General features: G+C 58.1%; 1 protein-coding gene across 2 annotated transcripts; it reads left to right on the top strand.

Moving 5' to 3' along the window:
- The first annotated feature begins 10,508 nt into the window (after positions 1-10,508).
- Positions 10,509-16,838, top strand: RNF112 (ring finger protein 112). Of its 2 annotated transcripts, XM_032322225.1 has the most exons (15): positions 10,511-10,772; positions 10,980-11,058; positions 11,242-11,282; positions 11,992-12,277; positions 12,468-12,674; positions 12,815-12,943; positions 13,180-13,284; positions 13,736-13,786; positions 14,111-14,167; positions 14,262-14,336; positions 14,461-14,578; positions 14,725-14,891; positions 14,986-15,039; positions 15,148-15,222; positions 15,306-16,838. In XM_032322225.1, exons 1-15 carry the CDS (start codon positions 10,582-10,584, stop codon positions 15,774-15,776), a joined length of 2,106 nt encoding a protein of 701 aa, XP_032178116.1. In that variant the 5' UTR covers positions 10,511-10,581; the 3' UTR covers positions 15,777-16,838. The 2 variants fall into 2 exon arrangements, with proteins under 2 accessions (XP_032178117.1, XP_032178116.1); XM_032322226.1 differs by lacking the exon at positions 12,468-12,674 and having other exon boundaries at positions 10,509-10,772.
- Positions 16,839-17,098: the final 260 nt, after the last annotated feature.

The following is a 17,098-nucleotide window of genomic DNA, read 5'->3' on the forward strand; positions in this document are numbered from 1 at the left end:
ACGGCAGACCCATCTTCACAGACACGTACACCCGCTCACCGCCACCTCGATGACACACTTCTGGTGGTTCAGCAGGCTCTCCAGTCCTGGGAAGGACTAAATTTTTATTTAGATTCTTTAAATAGCCCTGGCTGGCTGGGATGGAGGGTGGATTGGTGAGAGGTGGGGAGGGAGTGGGCTTCTCAGCCAGTCATCTGTTCCCTGTGGCCACTGTGGGTGGGTGGGTGGGTGGGGGTGGCCTGGGGTCTGGGGTCTGTGAATCACTCCCAGGTCTGCTCGGGCCTCTCAGCTGACTGTGTCCCCTCCTCTCTAGCCCTGCGACATCAGTTGGGATGGAGTGGCCTGGGTTGCCTGATCAGCGCGGGGAACTGCTGCTCTTTTGCCCTCCAGACTGATTGTTGAAAAGCAGGGGAGGATGGCACCTGGGGGGATGGGGGCTCAGTGAGGTGAGCCACCAGGCTTGCCTCCAAGGCTGATTCACGGCTTGCTTTTATCGAGCACCAACTGCATGTTTGGACTTCTGCAAAGACCCTGCAGAGAGCAATTAGTATCTTCAGTTTTCCTGCTGGGAAACTGAGCCTGAGTGAGGGGCGTGACTTGGCCCAGGGAGCTGGGTGGAACCATATTTGAGCTGAGGCCTGCTGGATGCCGAAGGCTGGGTGCTGCCCAGAGTCCCCCGCAACCTTGCTGGTCTGGTCCAGCTGAAGGAAGGTTTAGAGCAGCTGGCCAGGGAGGTCCATACGCAGAGGTCTGGACTGCCGCCGGCTCCCGGCTCTGTTCGGTCTGGCTGTCTGCCTACGTCCAGCTGCAAGGCGCTGGGGGACGTGGGTCAAGCTGTGCAGAGTCTGTGATGGGAAGTTTGCTTCTCAGAGGCCAGCTGGCTACGACTCTCAGCGCCTTGGCTGACGGCCTGGATGGTCCAGACCTGGGTAGGCAGCATGGGAGTTGGAAGGGGGTGGTACAGGGGAGCGGAGGTTTCCGGAGCCAAGTCTAGGATCTGATCTGGGGGGGATGACAGTGCATGAGGGTGGGTCAGCTGCCAGAAGCCCAGGACCCCTGCCAGTGAACCTCCAGAAAGGTGCCTAGGGGGCTTCCAGAAGCCCCCGTGATCACCATGATCGCCTTCTTCTTCCTCTCCTGCTGACCCCAACCTCCTGCTTGACCCTGCCTTTGCAGCACACCTTCCTACCTCCTCATGTTTGAATGTTGGCTTCTCTCCTCTTTCCTCACACTCAGGAGATGTCTGTTGGGGCAGCCCAGGCCTGACTGTTTCAGCTGCTTGAAGCTTCAGTGAAAGAATGGATGTAAAGCCTGAGGAAGTCATTAAACAACCCCCACAACAAGCCTCACTTTCCTCATCTGTATAATGGGGGGAAGGGTTAATTCTCATGTCAGGCTGTTGTGAGGGTTAACAAGTCTCCGGGTGCCTCCTGCCCCTTCTCCCAACCCCCACAGACTGGCCCCCGGCTTCTCCCCCCTTCTGATCTTCTACGCCAACCGCCAGAGCCAGCCTCCAAATGCTCTACAGAAAACTCCACTCTTCTGGTTCCCAGTTTTATTTTTAGGGGACAGAGTCTAGTTTCCTTAGCCTGGCAGCCAGGTCCCTTCTAGCTCCTGCCAGCCCCTCCAAGCTTCTTTCCTCACGCTCCCCATGTTCACGTGCTTGTCATCCACTTGGGGCCTCTTACTAGCTGAATTGTGTTCCCTCAAAATCCGTAGGTTGAAGTTTTAACCCCCGGTGTCTCAGAATGTGACTGTACCTGGAGATGGAGACTTCTTCATTTTTATGGTTTTTTTTTTTAAAAAATTTTCAATCCATTTTTGAACTGTAATAGACCCATTTATTTATTTATTTTATTTAAGTTGATTTAACCTAAGGAATCTCTACACCCAACATGAACTCATGACCCTGAGACCAAGAGTTGCACACTCTTCCAAGTGAGCCAGTCACTCTTCCAAGTGAGCCAGTCAGGTATCCCCAAGACAGAGCCTTTAAATAGGTAATTGGGATAAAATGAAGTCATTGGGGTGAGCCCTAGTCCAATGGCTGGTGTCCTTACACGAAGAGGAGATTGGGACACTCGTGGGGGCAGCTGCGTGAAGACCCAAAGAGAAGGCGGCCATCTACGGGCCAAGGGACGAGGCCTCAGAAGAAACCAATCCCGCTGGTATCTTTATCTTGGACTTCTAGCCTGCAGAGTTGTCAGAAAATTAACTTCCGTTGTTTAATCCCCGCCGCCTTTCTGGGCCCGTGTTACACCATCCCCATTTGATTCACACAGGACCCATCACAGGCGACACCAGGGCCTCCCCTTTAGACTGAATGACTTCTTCGTTGTTTGAGGCATCCCTTGTAAATTTTCAAAACAAGCCTTAGCTTCCATAACCCTGTATTGGCATGATGTCATTTATTCCTACACCAGAAACCTTTCCAACCGCAAAGTGGCAGGGGCCTTCCGATCTTTGTGGGTTTCCTCCCTCTGCCTGCAGCGCCCCTGTCCCTCCTCACCTGGTCTTCTCTTCTGAGGTCCGTGGGAAGTGCTGCTCCTTGTGGATCCTTCCCTGCCCACCACCCACAGGGCCCGGGCCTTAGGTGTTGCTGCGGGTTGTGCCAGGGGGAGGCCAGAAGGAGACCCTGGGGCGAAGCTCCTTCTGCTGCAGGCGAGGGCCCGTGGCTGGCATCCGGCAGGTGCCATGTACACCTTCTATCTCTCATATGAGAAAATCAGCAGCAGCTTGGAATCCTTTTTTTATTATTTTTTGAGACTTGTATTTATTTATTGGAGTAAGAGAGAGATTATAAGAGGGAGTGAGGGGCAGAGGAAGAGGGAGAAGCAGACTCTCCACTGAGCAGGGAGCCTGATGTTGAGCTCTATCCCAGGACCCCAGGATCATGACCTGAGCCAAAGGCAGACGCTTAACCCACTCACACGCTTAACCCACTGAGCCACCCAGGTGCCCCCGCTTGGATTCTTTTTATTTCTTTTTATTTTTTATTTAATTTAATAAATTAATTATTTAATTTAATTTTTTGGAGAGAAAGTACAAATGCGCAGTATGTGTGTGTGGGGCCAGGGGGCGGGGTGCTGAGAAGGAGAAAGGATCTCAGGCAGGCTCCATGCCCAGCGCAGACCCGGACATGGGGCTCAATCTTATGACCCTGAGATCGTGACCTGAGCCAAAATCAAGACTCGGTCACTCCACCAACTGAGCCCCCTCCGTGGCGCCCCAGTAAGAGCTTGGATTCTAATCAGGAATGGACTCAGTCCAAGGGACAGGCCTCTGGGTGCCCAGCAACCCGCAACAGCTTCGCCTAAGTAGCCCAAGGTTATGGTGAATTATATAATCATCAACTATCTATTTATAACTGGGTATTTAGGAGGCTTTAAATCTTACCCTTTAAAAGGCAAAAAAAAAAAAAAAAAAAAAAAAGAAAGAAAGAAAGAAAGAAAGAAAGAAAAAGAAAAAGAAAAAGAAAAAAGAAAAACCCCAACTCTCTGTGAGTCCACAAAGCAGATGGTTAACCTCAAACCCCAGGCGTGAACTTGGAATGCTGCGCAGACCGCGAGAAGTATCTTCAACACGTGTAGGTGCACTTGGCAAAGATCAAGACTCGTGACGATGCACTGGGATGGTCAGGATATCTGGAGCTCAGATGATCCAGGGGGGACGTGCTGTCAGGACGGGGACATTCATCCCAGCACTGCGCGTGACCATGACCGTGACCGCAGAGTGCTGGCCCTCTGCGCTTGAGCTCTGTCGCTAGGGGACGGGCTGGAGGACTAGGTAAATCCTCAAAGGCGGTTAAGAGCCAGAGCTCTCCAGAACCATAAGCGGCCTCCTCCCGGAGACGAAGCAGGCACAGTGACAGTTCGGGGACATGGATCTGATCACAGGCTGCCTGCTGCAGATCATTTGTGGCTCCCAGTGTCATGCAGGCAGGGCGTCTCCATGGTCGTCTGCCATCCGTGTTGTGCTTACTATGCTCGGGGCGCCCTTGCCCTGTGTCTACTCTGCCCCCAGGCCCCATGCTGTGCTGCACCCAGACAGGTCTTTGCATGGGGCCTGAAATCCACCTTCTCCCCAGGATCCTCACTGGGCAACAGTGAGCTCAGCGGCTTCCAGGGCTGGGAGAGGGGCTTCCGCAGTGGCCCACAATTCCCTGGACTTCCATACCAACCCCGGCCCTGCGGAAGGGTGGCTGCCTGTCTCCTGATTTAAGCTCCTTGGGGGGCAGGGACCCCATTTGTTACGTGTAGCGCCTGCATCCAGGCCCATGCTTGTTTGGCACAGAGGAGGCTTTTTTTTTTTGGAGAAGCAAAGGGGAGGAGAGGAAGGGATGGGGAACAACCTGGACCTGGGTGAGAATGGCGAAGGTGTCCCAGGCAGAGATCTTCTGGACACCCTAAAGCACACGGAACCTGGGGGGAGGGAGGCAGGTAGAAGGGGTGGCATAGGCCTGGGAGTCAGGGAGCCCAGTAGCTCCTGCTAGGCCTGGCACTGGAAGGTCCCCTCAGCCTTCTGAACCTCAGTTTCCTGGTTCAGAAAGTGGGGCTAATAATCACTGTGTTAAGGTGGGAATCAAGGGAGGCAGGTCACGTGGCAGCCTGCTGGAGGTCCTAAACTGCTAAAAAAATGTTGGATTTTGTTTTTTATTCTGAAAAGCATTTTAGGAATCCTAAGATCAAATTGATGATGGGGGCTTTGAGAAGGAAGCTGGCGAACTCAGACTTTCCTCTAGCTGCTAACAGAAGGTTCCAGAAACTGGCAAGCTGAAGAGAGATGCAGCCAGGACATCTGGACTGTCTCTTGCCCAGCTGTAGAGTTTAGAGATTGGACTTGGTGTCCCTCCCTGCTGACTGTCCCCCCTCCCAGCTCTGAACACAGAGGTCAAAGCTAGATACCACCTGTGACCATGGCCATCTGTGGGATGGGGAACTGTGGCCTCCTGACTGAGCTGGCCGCAGCCTCCCCCTGCTGTCATCAGGGTTTTGGGCATCTGGGCTGCAGCCTGGAATGGGCCTAGCAATCCAAGGGGAGGTCTTGGGGCAGGGCTGGAAGAGGCTGTGCTGAAAGAGGACTGAGGGACCCTGGGAGGGACTGTCCGTTTAGTGGCTACCTTGTCTTCTCTCCACGTGTGGCAGGTGCTGGGGGAGTTGGCACCTCCTTCCAACTCTGCTGTCTCTGGTCTGGCTCTGGTCCCATTGCTGTCCTTCAGCTGAAGGAGGCCTGCCCCTGGGCCCAGCTGCATGGACTGGGTCTCTGATGCTTATACAAGGTGGCCTGGCACGGAGGCACCTTGGTGAGAGCCAGGGTGAGAGCAAGGGTGGCCGCTGGGTCCCTTAGGTATAGGGAGCCCAACCTCAAGGGCCAGGACCGCTGGGCCTCCCACGGCACCTGCCCTGCCCAGCTCACCACATCCAACAGTTCCCAGGGGCTGTTGGCTTGACAGAAGAGTGGGCTCTTGAGCCCCTAAAGAGAGCCCTGTGGGGCCGGGCATGAGGGATGATGCCAAAGGCTGGGAGGGTTACGTGCCCCTGGGTGCCTTGGCCCCTGTTCCTCTTGCCTCTTCTTGCTATATAAGATCCAGAAGTGAGACTCTTTTTCTGACACCTCAGGGTCTTTGCACGTGCTGGCGTCCCTGCCAGAAATGTTGTCATCTCACACCCACAGCCTTGCTGGCCAACTTGTGTTCCTCCTCCAGGCTTAGCCTGGGCATTGCCTTGTGGGAGATGTGCCTTCCCAGATGTCCAGATCTGCGTGAGCTGACTCAGCCCTCACTCACCCTTGTCAGACAGCTTATCACCCAGGACCTGTCTAATGAATTTTCTGCCTCACCCACTGTACTGGAAGCACATGAAAGTTCCTCAGTATATTCCCAGGGCCAGCATGATGCCTGGCATATAGTGCTCGATATATTTTTGCAATATGGATGGATAGGTGTAAGAATGGAAGATTTGGGGGCACCTGGCTGGCTCAGTGGGTTGAGCCTCTGCCTTCGGTTTAGGTCATGATCTCAGGGTCCTGGGATCGAGTCCCGCATCAGGTTCTCTGCTTGGCAGTGAGCCTGCTTCCCTCTCTCTCTGCCTGCCTCACTGCCTACTTGTGATCTCTCTCTCTTTGTCAAATAAATAAAATCTTAAAAAAAAAAAAGAAGAAAAAGAAAAAAACAAAAGAAAGAAAAAAAGAAAAGGAAGGAAGGAATAATGATTGGTTGGACAGATCCAAGGTTGAGTGATGACTAAAAGGATGGATGGATGGGCGGGTGTGTTGGTGGATTGGGGCAGTGGGTGGGGGGATGGATGGGGAGAGGGGCAAGTGGGTGCAGGAGAGGATGGGTGAGTGGGTGAGTGGATGGAGAAAATCATGCCTATGCCCATGCTTGGGAAAGTATGGATGAGTATCTGGGGGAATGGATGGGTGAAAGAATATAGGAAATGAATTGTGCAGACATGGAAGAATTAATGATGGATGATGCATGAGTACCTGGCTCACTGGGTAGGTGGGTAAATAAGTAGAGAATGAATGGGTAGATAATCAGTGCATGCATAATGGAGAGTTGGAGGAATGGAGAATGGATGGATGGGTGGATGGATTGGTAGGTGAGTGGATGGATGGGAGCATACATGGATGGTGGGTGAGTGGACTCCTCCCTCACCTGGCAGGCCTTTGGGACACACTGGGTGGGGTCCATACACACAGTACATTGGGTTCAATGCTCATGGTTTCTGGGCTCTACCAGCAGTTGAGACCTTCACAGACTTCCTAGTCCAGGAGTGGTCCATGCGTCTGCTGGAGAGACTGAAGAGAAGGAAGAAGCTGTGGGAGAAATGGAAGACAGGGAATGACAGAGTCTTGTCTTGGCCACAGCCAGAGAGCACTGTTTACATTCAGGGAGAGGTACCACGGACAGGGTCACAGGGCTCGTGAAGGAAGCTGAGGCTCAGGCTGGGGGAGTGGGCAGAGAGGGCAGGGACTGGGAAGTGGAGAGCAGCATGGCTGGGTTCAGGGTGGAGTTGGGTGGAAGGATGTCTGCTCCGCCCCAGATGGAGGCATGTTTTCTTCACTTTCTCCCAACCAGTCACCCAGCAGGAAGTGCTTGGGGAGCTGGGTGGAGGCTGGGGTGTGGGGATGGCTGGATTGCAGCGGCAGTGAGGGAGGGTGTGATGACCACCCCCACCCCACCCCCCAACAATGGCCTGCACCTCGCTGGCAGTAGTTCCTAGGAGCAGAGAGGAGGGCAAGCTGTCCAGGTGGCAAGGCTGGACGGGGAGTGACCCAGTGCTCACCTGTGTCTACTATGCCAGGCTTCCTGGTGAGTGCCGGCCTGCCCCATGCCCTCCAGAAGCTCCAGGCCAGGGAGGCAGGAGAGGAGCAGAACTCTCCAGCAGACAGGCCCTCTGGTCTCATTGATCCCCCTTCCACTTACACATCAGGAAACTGAGGCCCAGAGAAGATCAGTGACTTGCCCAAGGTCACACAGCAAACTGGGATCAGAACCACCCACAAAGAAGTTGCCTGATTCCTAATTCCAATCTCCACCTAGACCAGGCCTGGGCCAATGTTTCTTTCCTTCTCAGAATTTAGCGAATTGCATAGTGACACACAGCAAGACCACAAACTGCTTTCCAGGCTGATGACAGCAGACATGACTTCTGCCACCAGGAAACCAACGGTATGGGTGTGGGAGCCTGACTGTCTGGGTTTGGATTCCAGCTCTGCCATAAATGGCTGTGTGACCTTGGACAAGTGGCTAAGCCTCTCTGACCTGTTTCTTCCTCTACAAAATGGGAGTAATGTAGTGCTTCCCTTGTAGGTTGTGTTACGCAGGGCGAGTTCATGCACGTAGGGTGTGTGGACAACACCCATGGGTAGGAGCGTGTGGCTCGTGTGTGCGCACATGGGAGTAAGTGTGAGCTCATGTGTGAGCATGCACAAGTAGGAAGGCCTTGGCACACGTGAGTGTGTGTGTGTGTGTGTGTGTGTGTATGTGTGTGTACCAGCTACCGCCTGCATCAGGGAACCCCGCAGCCTTCCCAAACAGGGGCATAGTCTGGGAGATCATCCTTAGGTGGAAGCGACTCCCCCCCACCTCTCCCTAGGCTGGAAGCTGGAGCCAGGGATCAGGAGGTCAGCAGCCTGAGCTGGGCCCCTGGGAGCTGGGCCCACAGAGTGGGAGGAGACATCACGTTTGTGGGGTAAAGGAATGAACAAATTCTCCCCCGCTCCATAGTACAGGCTTCTGAAACCCAGGGCCACCCTCTGGCCCTAGCCTCTCCCTGTGGGCTCAGCTTTCTCTGAAGTCACTCAGGAGCACCCCGGAGGCCTGTCTTCCTTGCAGGGCCAGGCCTGGCTCAGTGGGAACTTTCCTGACCCTAACGGTCCCTGGCATGGGTTGGGGACCCTGTGAAACCAAGGGGCAAGGCAGACCAGAGTTTTCTCCTTTCCTTTCCAGACACTGTGGTCCCTGCTCAGGGGCACCGGGCCACCTCTTAGTCTCTTAGTCTCCCCTCCTGAGCAGGGCTTACCTGCAATCCTCCAAAACTTTGACCTTGGGGAAATCTCCCTCCCCATCAGAGCAGACATGCCCAAACAAGGGTTGCCCAGAGCCCACACTGAATTGTTATTTTTTTGCCCTGAATTATTTGTTTGTTTTTAAGATTTTATTTATTTATTTGAGAGAGAGTTGGGGGGAGGGGCAGAGGCAGAGGAAGAAGCAGGCTCCCCACTGAGCAACGAGCCCGATGCGGGGCTCCATCCCAGGACCCGGAGATCATGACCTGAGCCGAAGGCAGACGCTCAACCGACGGAGGCCCCCAGGCACCCCTGCCCTGAATTTTTGAAAGAGAATCTGTATAATCTTTACAGTGGTGAATTTGGTAAAAAAAAAAAAAAATTACTTGTTAGTGTGTAGGAACACATGACACCGATCCCAGGATCTAGCTTGGTGCTCAGCACTTAGCAGATGCTCAGGAAACGTTTCTGGACTCGGTGGCACTCCTGACTTCAATCTGACTTCCTGGATGATAAGCCGGTTGGTCTTACCAGTCGACCTCATATAGAGGGAAGCAGGCGCCAAACTCAGCACGTAATACGTTTACTGTGACGTTTTCTGCTTGTAGTTTGGAGATTCTCAGATTTCAGCCCTTCTGGGAGACCATAGAAACATTCACAGGCCTATAGAGCCTCGTGGATAGAATTGCGCCATCCACACGTCACCTCCACAGCTGGTCTCCCTGGGCAAGGGGTGCCCCTCCGAGTCCCAGTTACCAGCAGGAGACTCTAAGAGCAAAGGGTTGGAGGCCAAACCTTCCTTGAGGAGCAGGAGGGCTCTCAGCCCTAGCATGGAATGTGTTTCCCCGGCCTGTCACTCTGCGGGGCCTGTCCCCACAGTCGTTGACAGCAAGTGGCTCTCTCAGTGCCTGGGCTGGGTGGGGGCCCCAGCCTTTGTAGCTGGCCGCCCGCCCACCTCCAGCCCCGTCCTTCTAATCCATCATCCGCACAGCAAGCCAGAATGACCAGGGCCAGCTTCTTGGGTGTATGTCCAGTGCCTTCACCTTTCCAAGTGTGAAAGACCAGAGTGAGTGGTGAGTGATAACCAGCCTCGCCTGCTGGGGCAAGCGTCTCTACTGGACTTCTCCAGGTGAATCCATCCTGCTTCTCCTCTGCGTTCGGCCCCTCGGGCTTAAGAATAGCTTCCCCTGGGCAAGTGGCTTTCTGTATGTGCTTGTGACCCATCGAGCTCAGAGGAGTGAAGGGAAGCACCCAAGGCCCCTGGGAATCAAGCCTTGGAGCAGCCGCTCGGAACGGATCACAGTCAGGTGCCTGGCCATGAGCCCCCTGACAGCAAGCTCACATCCATTTGGGAAGGGGAGGCAGGGAGGCTCCAGGAGGGGATGGCATCTGAGCTGGGTCTCTTAGGAGGGAGGACGGGAGCCCCTTACAGTAGGCAGGGGGAACATGGAGCCAAGGTACAGAAGCAGAGAAGGGTGAGAGAGGGCAAAGCCCAGAGAGGAAGTTTCAGGCCCACAGATGGAGGCCAGAAGGTTTGGATTTTGATCTGAGAGCTGTAGGGAGCCATGGCCAGTGTTGGAGCCACATGGAGCAGCATGGAGCAGTGGGGCTGGGGGAGGGGGGTGATGCTTGCTGTGCACTGGGCAGCAGATGGGAAGGGCCCAGCCAGGAGGCAGTTAGAAGGTCCAGAGATGACAGTCACAAGCTTGCAGGGTGAAAGCCATGGGAGCAGGAAGACACCAAGGGACACACAGCCAATGTCAGAGATGTCAGGGGTCTGGGTGGAGCTGAAGCTGGGACTCAGCACCAGCAAGCCAAGCCTGGGTGGGAGGGAAGGCACAGGGCCACGTGCACTAGGCCAGCATCCTGGGGCCCCACATAGAGCAGGTGCTCAGTGAAATGATCCTCCAGTGAGGGAAGGGAGGTTCCCGTTCTCTCTCCAGGTCAGCTCCGGCGGTGCCGTCCCCCATTTCCCACACCCCTCCTTTTGCACACCGTGCTCGTGGCCCCGGAAGAACCCTGGCTGGACCAGTAGGGGCACTGCCTGCCCACGGCTTCATCTCTGCCATGCACCCATATGGCTTCTCTCTCTCCATCTCTCCTCCCCCCCTCCCTGTCCTTATCTTTCCCTTCCGTCTCCATGGCGACTCACCACCTCGCTCGCCTGCATCCCAGCCTCTGCCAGGGATTCTGGGCCTGGCTCTGTCCCTCCCTCCTCCAGAGCCCTGGTTCCCGCAGTCCTGTCTCCTCCCCCTGGGGTGAGTCCAGAGGCAGCCTCCTCTTTCCTGACTGTCACATCTATTTTCCAGCTCTGACGAGTCCGTGTCGGCTCCTCTGGGGAGACCATCCCCCACCCACCCACCGACCCTCCACCTGCCGCAGCTCGGCTGGCCCCTCCAGGAGGAAAGCCATCCCTGCTGCCGCTGACCGGGTCTCTGCCTCGGGTCTCCTCTCTTTGCTTGCAGACCTCTCCCCACTCCCAGCCCCCCCATGCCGAGGTCCGCCTTGTCAATCATCTCCTTTTGTCACCGGCTCGGCAAACAGGCAAGTCTTGGGGCCTGAGATTTGGGGGGGAGGGCAGGTGGGGGTGGAAGGGGCCACCTGGGGACGAGGGATGGGTCTGAGGAAGGGGGATGGAGGCCACTGAGACCCAGGAGGACAGAAATCTGGATTCTCTTCTAGACAACGTTTTATTCCAACCCCCCTCCCCCCAATTTTGTCTCCAAGGAGAGAAAACGGAGCTTCATGGGAAGCAGTCGCAACAGTTGGTAAGTGGCAGGGCCTGCCGGCAGGACTGCTCCAAGGCCTGCTTGCTGTTCATGAGTCCAGGAACCCGGGCCCTGTGGTCACCAGCCTCCTGAAGGCTGCCCCAGGGGAGGGACCAAAGCTGGACCTGACCGGCTGTGGAGGGAGGGGCAGGGAGAATCCAGTAGGTACAGCTCAGAGACCAAATCCAGCTCTGAGAAGGAGTGCAAAAGAGATCTTATTAAAAACAGGGCCATCTGCCCCACCACTGGGAGGCTCCCACCCTCTCCTGATGGTCCCACGGGAGCCAGTGACTCCCGCTGGGAGCCGTTGCAGTGCAAGGCTGTGGGAGAGGGGTTTGAGGGAGCATTTGTACCAGGCACCAGGCACCCCAACAGCCCCATGAGGCAGGGGCTGCTAACCTCTCCTCTTGGCAGGTTAGGAACCCAGGGCCCAGATCCGTTGTGCAGGAGTTCACCGTGGTGGTGGGGGGAGGTTAGGACTCCATCCCGGCTTCTCCTTGCCTGGAGCACTGATCCCATGTCTCCCTGCTGCTCTGCTGTCCCCACTCTGGGGTCCCTGGCTCTGGGGTCCAAGTCAGTGAGGAACAGGCAGAATGTGGCCTCTCTGGGAGCACCCTGCACCCCCAAACTCCCGGCCTGTATTCCCTGCACTGGCCCCCGTCCCCAGGCAGCTCCCAACAGTCTGCTCTGCCACCCCACCCCACCCCAGGTCCCACACGCCCTTCCCCAAGTTGGAGCTGGGCCTGGGGTCCCGGCCCGCGACACCCCGGGAGCTTCCTGCCTGCTCCATCTGCCTGGAGAGGCTGCGGGAACCCATCTCGCTGGACTGTGGCCATGACTTCTGCACGCGCTGCTTCAGCACACACCGCATCCCCGGCTGTGAGCCGCCCTGCTGCCCCGAGTGCCGGAAAATCTGCAAGCAGAAGCGGGGCCTCCGGAGTCTGGGGGAGAAGATGAAGCTCCTGCCACAGAGGCCTCTGCCCGCTGTGCTGCAGGTCGGGGGACCAAGCCTCGGTGCAGGGCGCAGGGCAGCAGGGCAGGAGGTGCGGTGTGGGGGGAACCAGCTGCAATCTCCCACGGACCCAGTGGCTTTGGCCCTATTTTAGGATGTCAGGGTGGGGAAAGGAGTCTGGGGTCCCACGGCCCGGCCTGGCCGCTCAGGGAACCTTCCTTCTCCTGGCGCAGGAGACCTGTGCTGTGAGGGCTGAGCCACTGCTGCTGGTGCGAATCAATGCCTCGGGGGGCCTCATCCTGAGGATGGGGGCCATCAACCGCTGCCTGAAGCACCCCCTGGCCAGGGACACTCCTGTCTGCCTCCTGGCTGTCCTGGGGGAGCAGCACTCAGGGAAGGCCTTCCTCCTCAACCACCTGCTCCGGGGCCTGCCCGGCCTGGTGAGGGCGGGGCTGGGGCAGGGGGTTAGGGGAGGGGACTGGGGGAGGGGGCGGTTTTGGGGGGTGTGCTCCCAGCCTGGCTTTGGGCGGGAAATGGGGGCCCGTATGGACCAACGGATGCGCTCTTTTCTGCCTTGCAGGAGTCAGGGGAGGGCAGCTGGCCAAGAGGAGGGGGGTCCCTGCAGGGATTCAGGTGGGGTGCCAATAACCTCACGAGGGGCGTATGGATGTGGAGTCACCCCTTCCTGCTCGGGAAGGAGGGGAGGAAGGTGAGGGGCACGAGGGGCATAGGGGTTGAAGATTATTGGGTGAGGGAGCCGGGTAGTGAAGAGGTTGGGGGATGACAGGGAGATCATAGCAAAGGGGAGGAGGATGGAGGAAGAAAGCTTTGGGGGCAGGGACAGGAAGACGGGGTGGACAGAGCGCAGGGACGGAGGAGTGCATGGAGGAGTGAGGCAGGCCTGACCCCTTGGCTCATCTCCCCCCTCCCCTGACCCCTGTGCAGGTGGCCGTGTTCCTGGTGGACACAGGGGACGCCATGAGCCCAGAGCTCAGCAGAGAAACCAGGACCAAGCTCTGTGCCCTCACCACGATGCTGAGCTCCTACCAGGTGAGGGCGCTGTGACCTGGCGTCCCGCCCCATGGGCTCTGCTCCAGCTCAGCTCTCTCCAGGACTGGGACATGACAGCACCCCCGCTGGGCCAGGGACTGCTCTGGATGCTTACCCTTATCTCCCAGACTTCTGTGTCTGCAGCCCCCCACTCCCGCACAGATTCTGGGATTGCCCATGCAAGGGAAGGATGCCCCCAGTCCGGAAGTTCAAAAGGGAAGTCAGAGGTACCCAGGAGCTGCTAAGGGGCAGCAGGACCATTCCCGGGGCCTGCCTTCCAGTTCCTGGTCCCTTAGAACCAGCCCAGGCCCTGCAGACGCAGAGGCCCCTAGGCAGGTGTCTCCTGGGTCCCGGCCCCACGGTCAGCCTGCGAGCTCCTTCCTCACCGGGGTCTTCCCAGTATCTCTTTGCCTTTGCAGACCCTCTTCCATCTTGTTCTCCTTGGTTCCAGATCCTCAACACCTCCCCGGAGCTGAAGGATACAGACCTGGAATATTTGGAGGTGAGGAGGAAATCTGGTCCTGGGCTGCCGCTGCATCCCTGCCCCGACCATAAGGCTGGGGCCTGGACCAGCCATCCTGGGGTGCCCTCCACTTCCGGCCTAGGAGTTCGTGACCCGGAGCTGGGCTGGGGGGGCTTGAGGGCAGAGGGTGAAGCTCAAGATGACTGGTTGGGAGAGGCACAAGAGTCCCAGAGTTGGGAGTGTGGGGGATAGGGCGGGTGTCAGGGTGGGGGTGGGGATGGGGGTCCCCCAGTAGGCCCAGAGGAGAGGGAGCCACAGTCCTCGGGGTGACCCCAGCCATGATCCTTGGTGCCTCATCCCCAGATGTTTGTCCACGTAGCCGAGGTGATGGGCAGGCATTATGGGATGGTGCCAATCCAGGTGAGACACCCATTTCTGGACCTGTCACCCCAGACTCTAACCACCCCCCACCTCCACCCCCTGGCTGCTGGTGTCAGGACTCATTCTCTTCCAGCACCTAGATCTCTTAGTGCGTGACTCATCCCACTCCAACAAGGCTGGGCTGGGCTGCGTGGGTGACATCATCCAGGTGAGGGGTGCAGGAGGGGAAGGAAGGGGGATGGGGGAACATGGCAGAAGGGGAGGGGCAGGAGGAGGAGGCCAAGAGCAGGAGCCTGGTTCCTAGCTCAGAGGTCTCCTCATCCCTCTCTCAGAAATCCTCTGGCAAGTACCCCAAGGTTCAGGAGCTGCTCCAAGGGAGGCGAGCCCGCTGTTACCTCCTGCCTGCTCTGGGACGGCAGTGGGCCAGCAAAGGCCACGGAAGCCCCGGTGGTGAGTGTCCCCGGGAGCCCTCCTCCAGGCCACCCCCTGGCCCCTGGCCACAGTGAACTTCTCCCTCCCTCTGACACCCTTTCTCCTCCCAAAGCCCGGTCCTGCCCAGCCCTGGGTGTCCTCAGCATGAGGAATCTCTTCCTCAGACACAGATGACGATTTGGGCCACCTCTGTGCCTACGTGGCAGATGTGCTGAACGCAGCCCCCCAGCACGCCAAGAGCCGCTGCCAGGGCTACTGGAGCGAGGGCCGCCCGGTGGCCAGGGGGGACAGACGCCTGCTCACTGGGCAGCAGTTAGCTCAGGAAATCAAGGTGCGCCCCCCACTCCCCCACCACCCCTGCCCCAGGCCCCGGAGAGCCAGCGGAACCCCTGCCTGCCCTGACCCCTCCCCTGATGTCCCCGCAGAACCTCTCGGGCTGGATGGGGAGGACCGGGCCCGGGTTCGCCTCGGCAGATGAGGTACAGGGGGCAGGGGTGGGGAGGGCGGAGGGTTGCGGGGGGCGTCCCTGGGATGCAGCCGAGGGCGGGAGCTGGAGAAGGGAGGCAGCCTGGCTTTGCCGTGGGCAGATGGCCGCCCAGCTGCACGACCTGAGGACGGTGGAAGCTGCCAAGAAGGAGTTCGAGGAGTACGTGCGGCAGCAGGTGAGCCGCGGCCCCCACGCGGGAGGCTAGGCCCCGGGGCTACCGGGTGGGCGGTCAGCTCGCTTCCTGTCTCCCCGCCGCAGGACGTGGCCACCAAGCGCATTTTCTCCGCGCTCCGGGTGCTGCCCGACACCATGCGCAACCTCCTGGCCGCACAGAAGGATGCCATCCTGGCCCGTCACGGGGCCTCCCTGCTGTGCAAGGGCAGAGAGCAGACCCTGGACGCCCTGGAGGCCGAGCTGCAGGCGGAGGCCAAGGTCTTCATGGACTCGTACACCATGCGCTTCTGTGGCCACCTGGCCGCTGTGGGGGGCGCTGTTGGGGCTGGGCTCATGGGCCTGGCTGGTGGCGTGGTGGGCGCGGGCATGGCCGCGGCCGCGCTGGCTGCCGAGGCCGGGATGGTGGCTGCCGGAGCCGCGGTGGGAGCCACGGGGGCCGCCGTGGTCGGGGGCGGTGTGGGCGCTGGCTTGGCTGCCACCGTGGGCTGCATGGAGAAGGAGGAGGACGACAGGGTGCAGGAAGGGGACCGAGAGCCCCTGCTGCAGGAAGAGTGAGGGCGCCCAGGAGGCCGAAGGGAGGAAGAGATGCCAGGTGGTGGGGAAGGAGGTGTGGGAGGGGAGGGGTTGGGGGTTCTGCCGACGGCCCACCCCGCTGTGTGCCGCACTGTCCCGTCGGAAAGCCCAGTGTCTGGGTGGCTGACTGAGCTGGACAATCGAGGTGGCTCCAGGATCCCTGGAGAGCCCGCCTGGGCCCAGGAGGCGGTGTGTGGGGGCAGGGAATAGAGTACAGGGCCTGTTTCTGGTGGCAGACCATCAGCCTGCCACATTCCCAGGTCCGCTGGGCCCCAGTGTCTCCCACCAAGAGCGAGGCTCCATGCTCCCCCCTGGCTTATTCCCCCCTGATGACCCCGGACTATAGGAAGGCTGAGAAGGTGCCCTTCTTGAAGTCTCCCCTGGGGAGAGAGGATTCAGCCCTTCACAGATGGTAGAAGTCCCAGGTGGAGTGACCTTGGTGCTCAGGCTCCGAGCACAAAGGAGGGGCTGGGGGGAGAGAGAGAAGGAGGGGCCACCGGGCAAAACCAAAGAATCCAGGTATGGTGGACAGGGGCCTGAACCCCAGAGTGGAGATGCTTGATCTGACAACACTTCCCCAAGCTGTCGCAGGAGGATAATGGTGGCCTCCCCCACCCTCTGCCTCCCCAGGGAGGCTACCTGTGCACTTTGAATGGGGGTCCCTGCAGCCGTCCCCTCATGGTTGTGTCCTTTGTTGAGGCTGCTAGGACAGCAGAGTGCCGAGGTTCTTTCTGGAATGCCATCCGCACCATGCAGTAGATGCCAAAGAAAAACACCAGTTGTTGCACTCTGAGCTAAACCAGGCAGCGCTAAGTCTGAAGTCCTGCAAGGGACAGCAAAGGGAACACTTTCCACCCTGGACATGAGCACGCCCTCTTTCCCGAACCTGTGTCTGCAGGAGACCTGGGTGCAGCCCCCCACAGGAACCCAGAGGGCCCAGCGCCCTTCCACGGGACAGGGAAGTCCTGCCGGAAGACTTCTAGGCTATGACCCTGTAAAGTATTCATGGGCGCGTTATGTGAAAAATAAAATGTGTTTGCTTGAGCCTCAGCTTCCCAGTAAATTATTGACACAGGACTTGAATTCAGCCCCCAGAGGGCTTTGGAGCACAGGGGTCGGGGAGGTAAATAAAGGCGCTCCACTATGGGGACGTGGGGTCAGGAAGACGGAGGCTAAAATTCAAGAGATCTGGGAGCTGAACATTCAAAGGCTCACATGGGGGTTGCGGGAGGGCTCAGATCAAAAGCCAAGGGCACAGCGACCTTCCACTAGAACTAGGAGGTCCTGCTCCCCTCGTCTCTCCT

This window comes from Mustela erminea, chromosome 18 (genome assembly GCF_009829155.1).
Source record: "Mustela erminea isolate mMusErm1 chromosome 18, mMusErm1.Pri, whole genome shotgun sequence".
Lineage (NCBI taxonomy): Eukaryota > Metazoa > Chordata > Mammalia > Carnivora > Mustelidae > Mustela > Mustela erminea.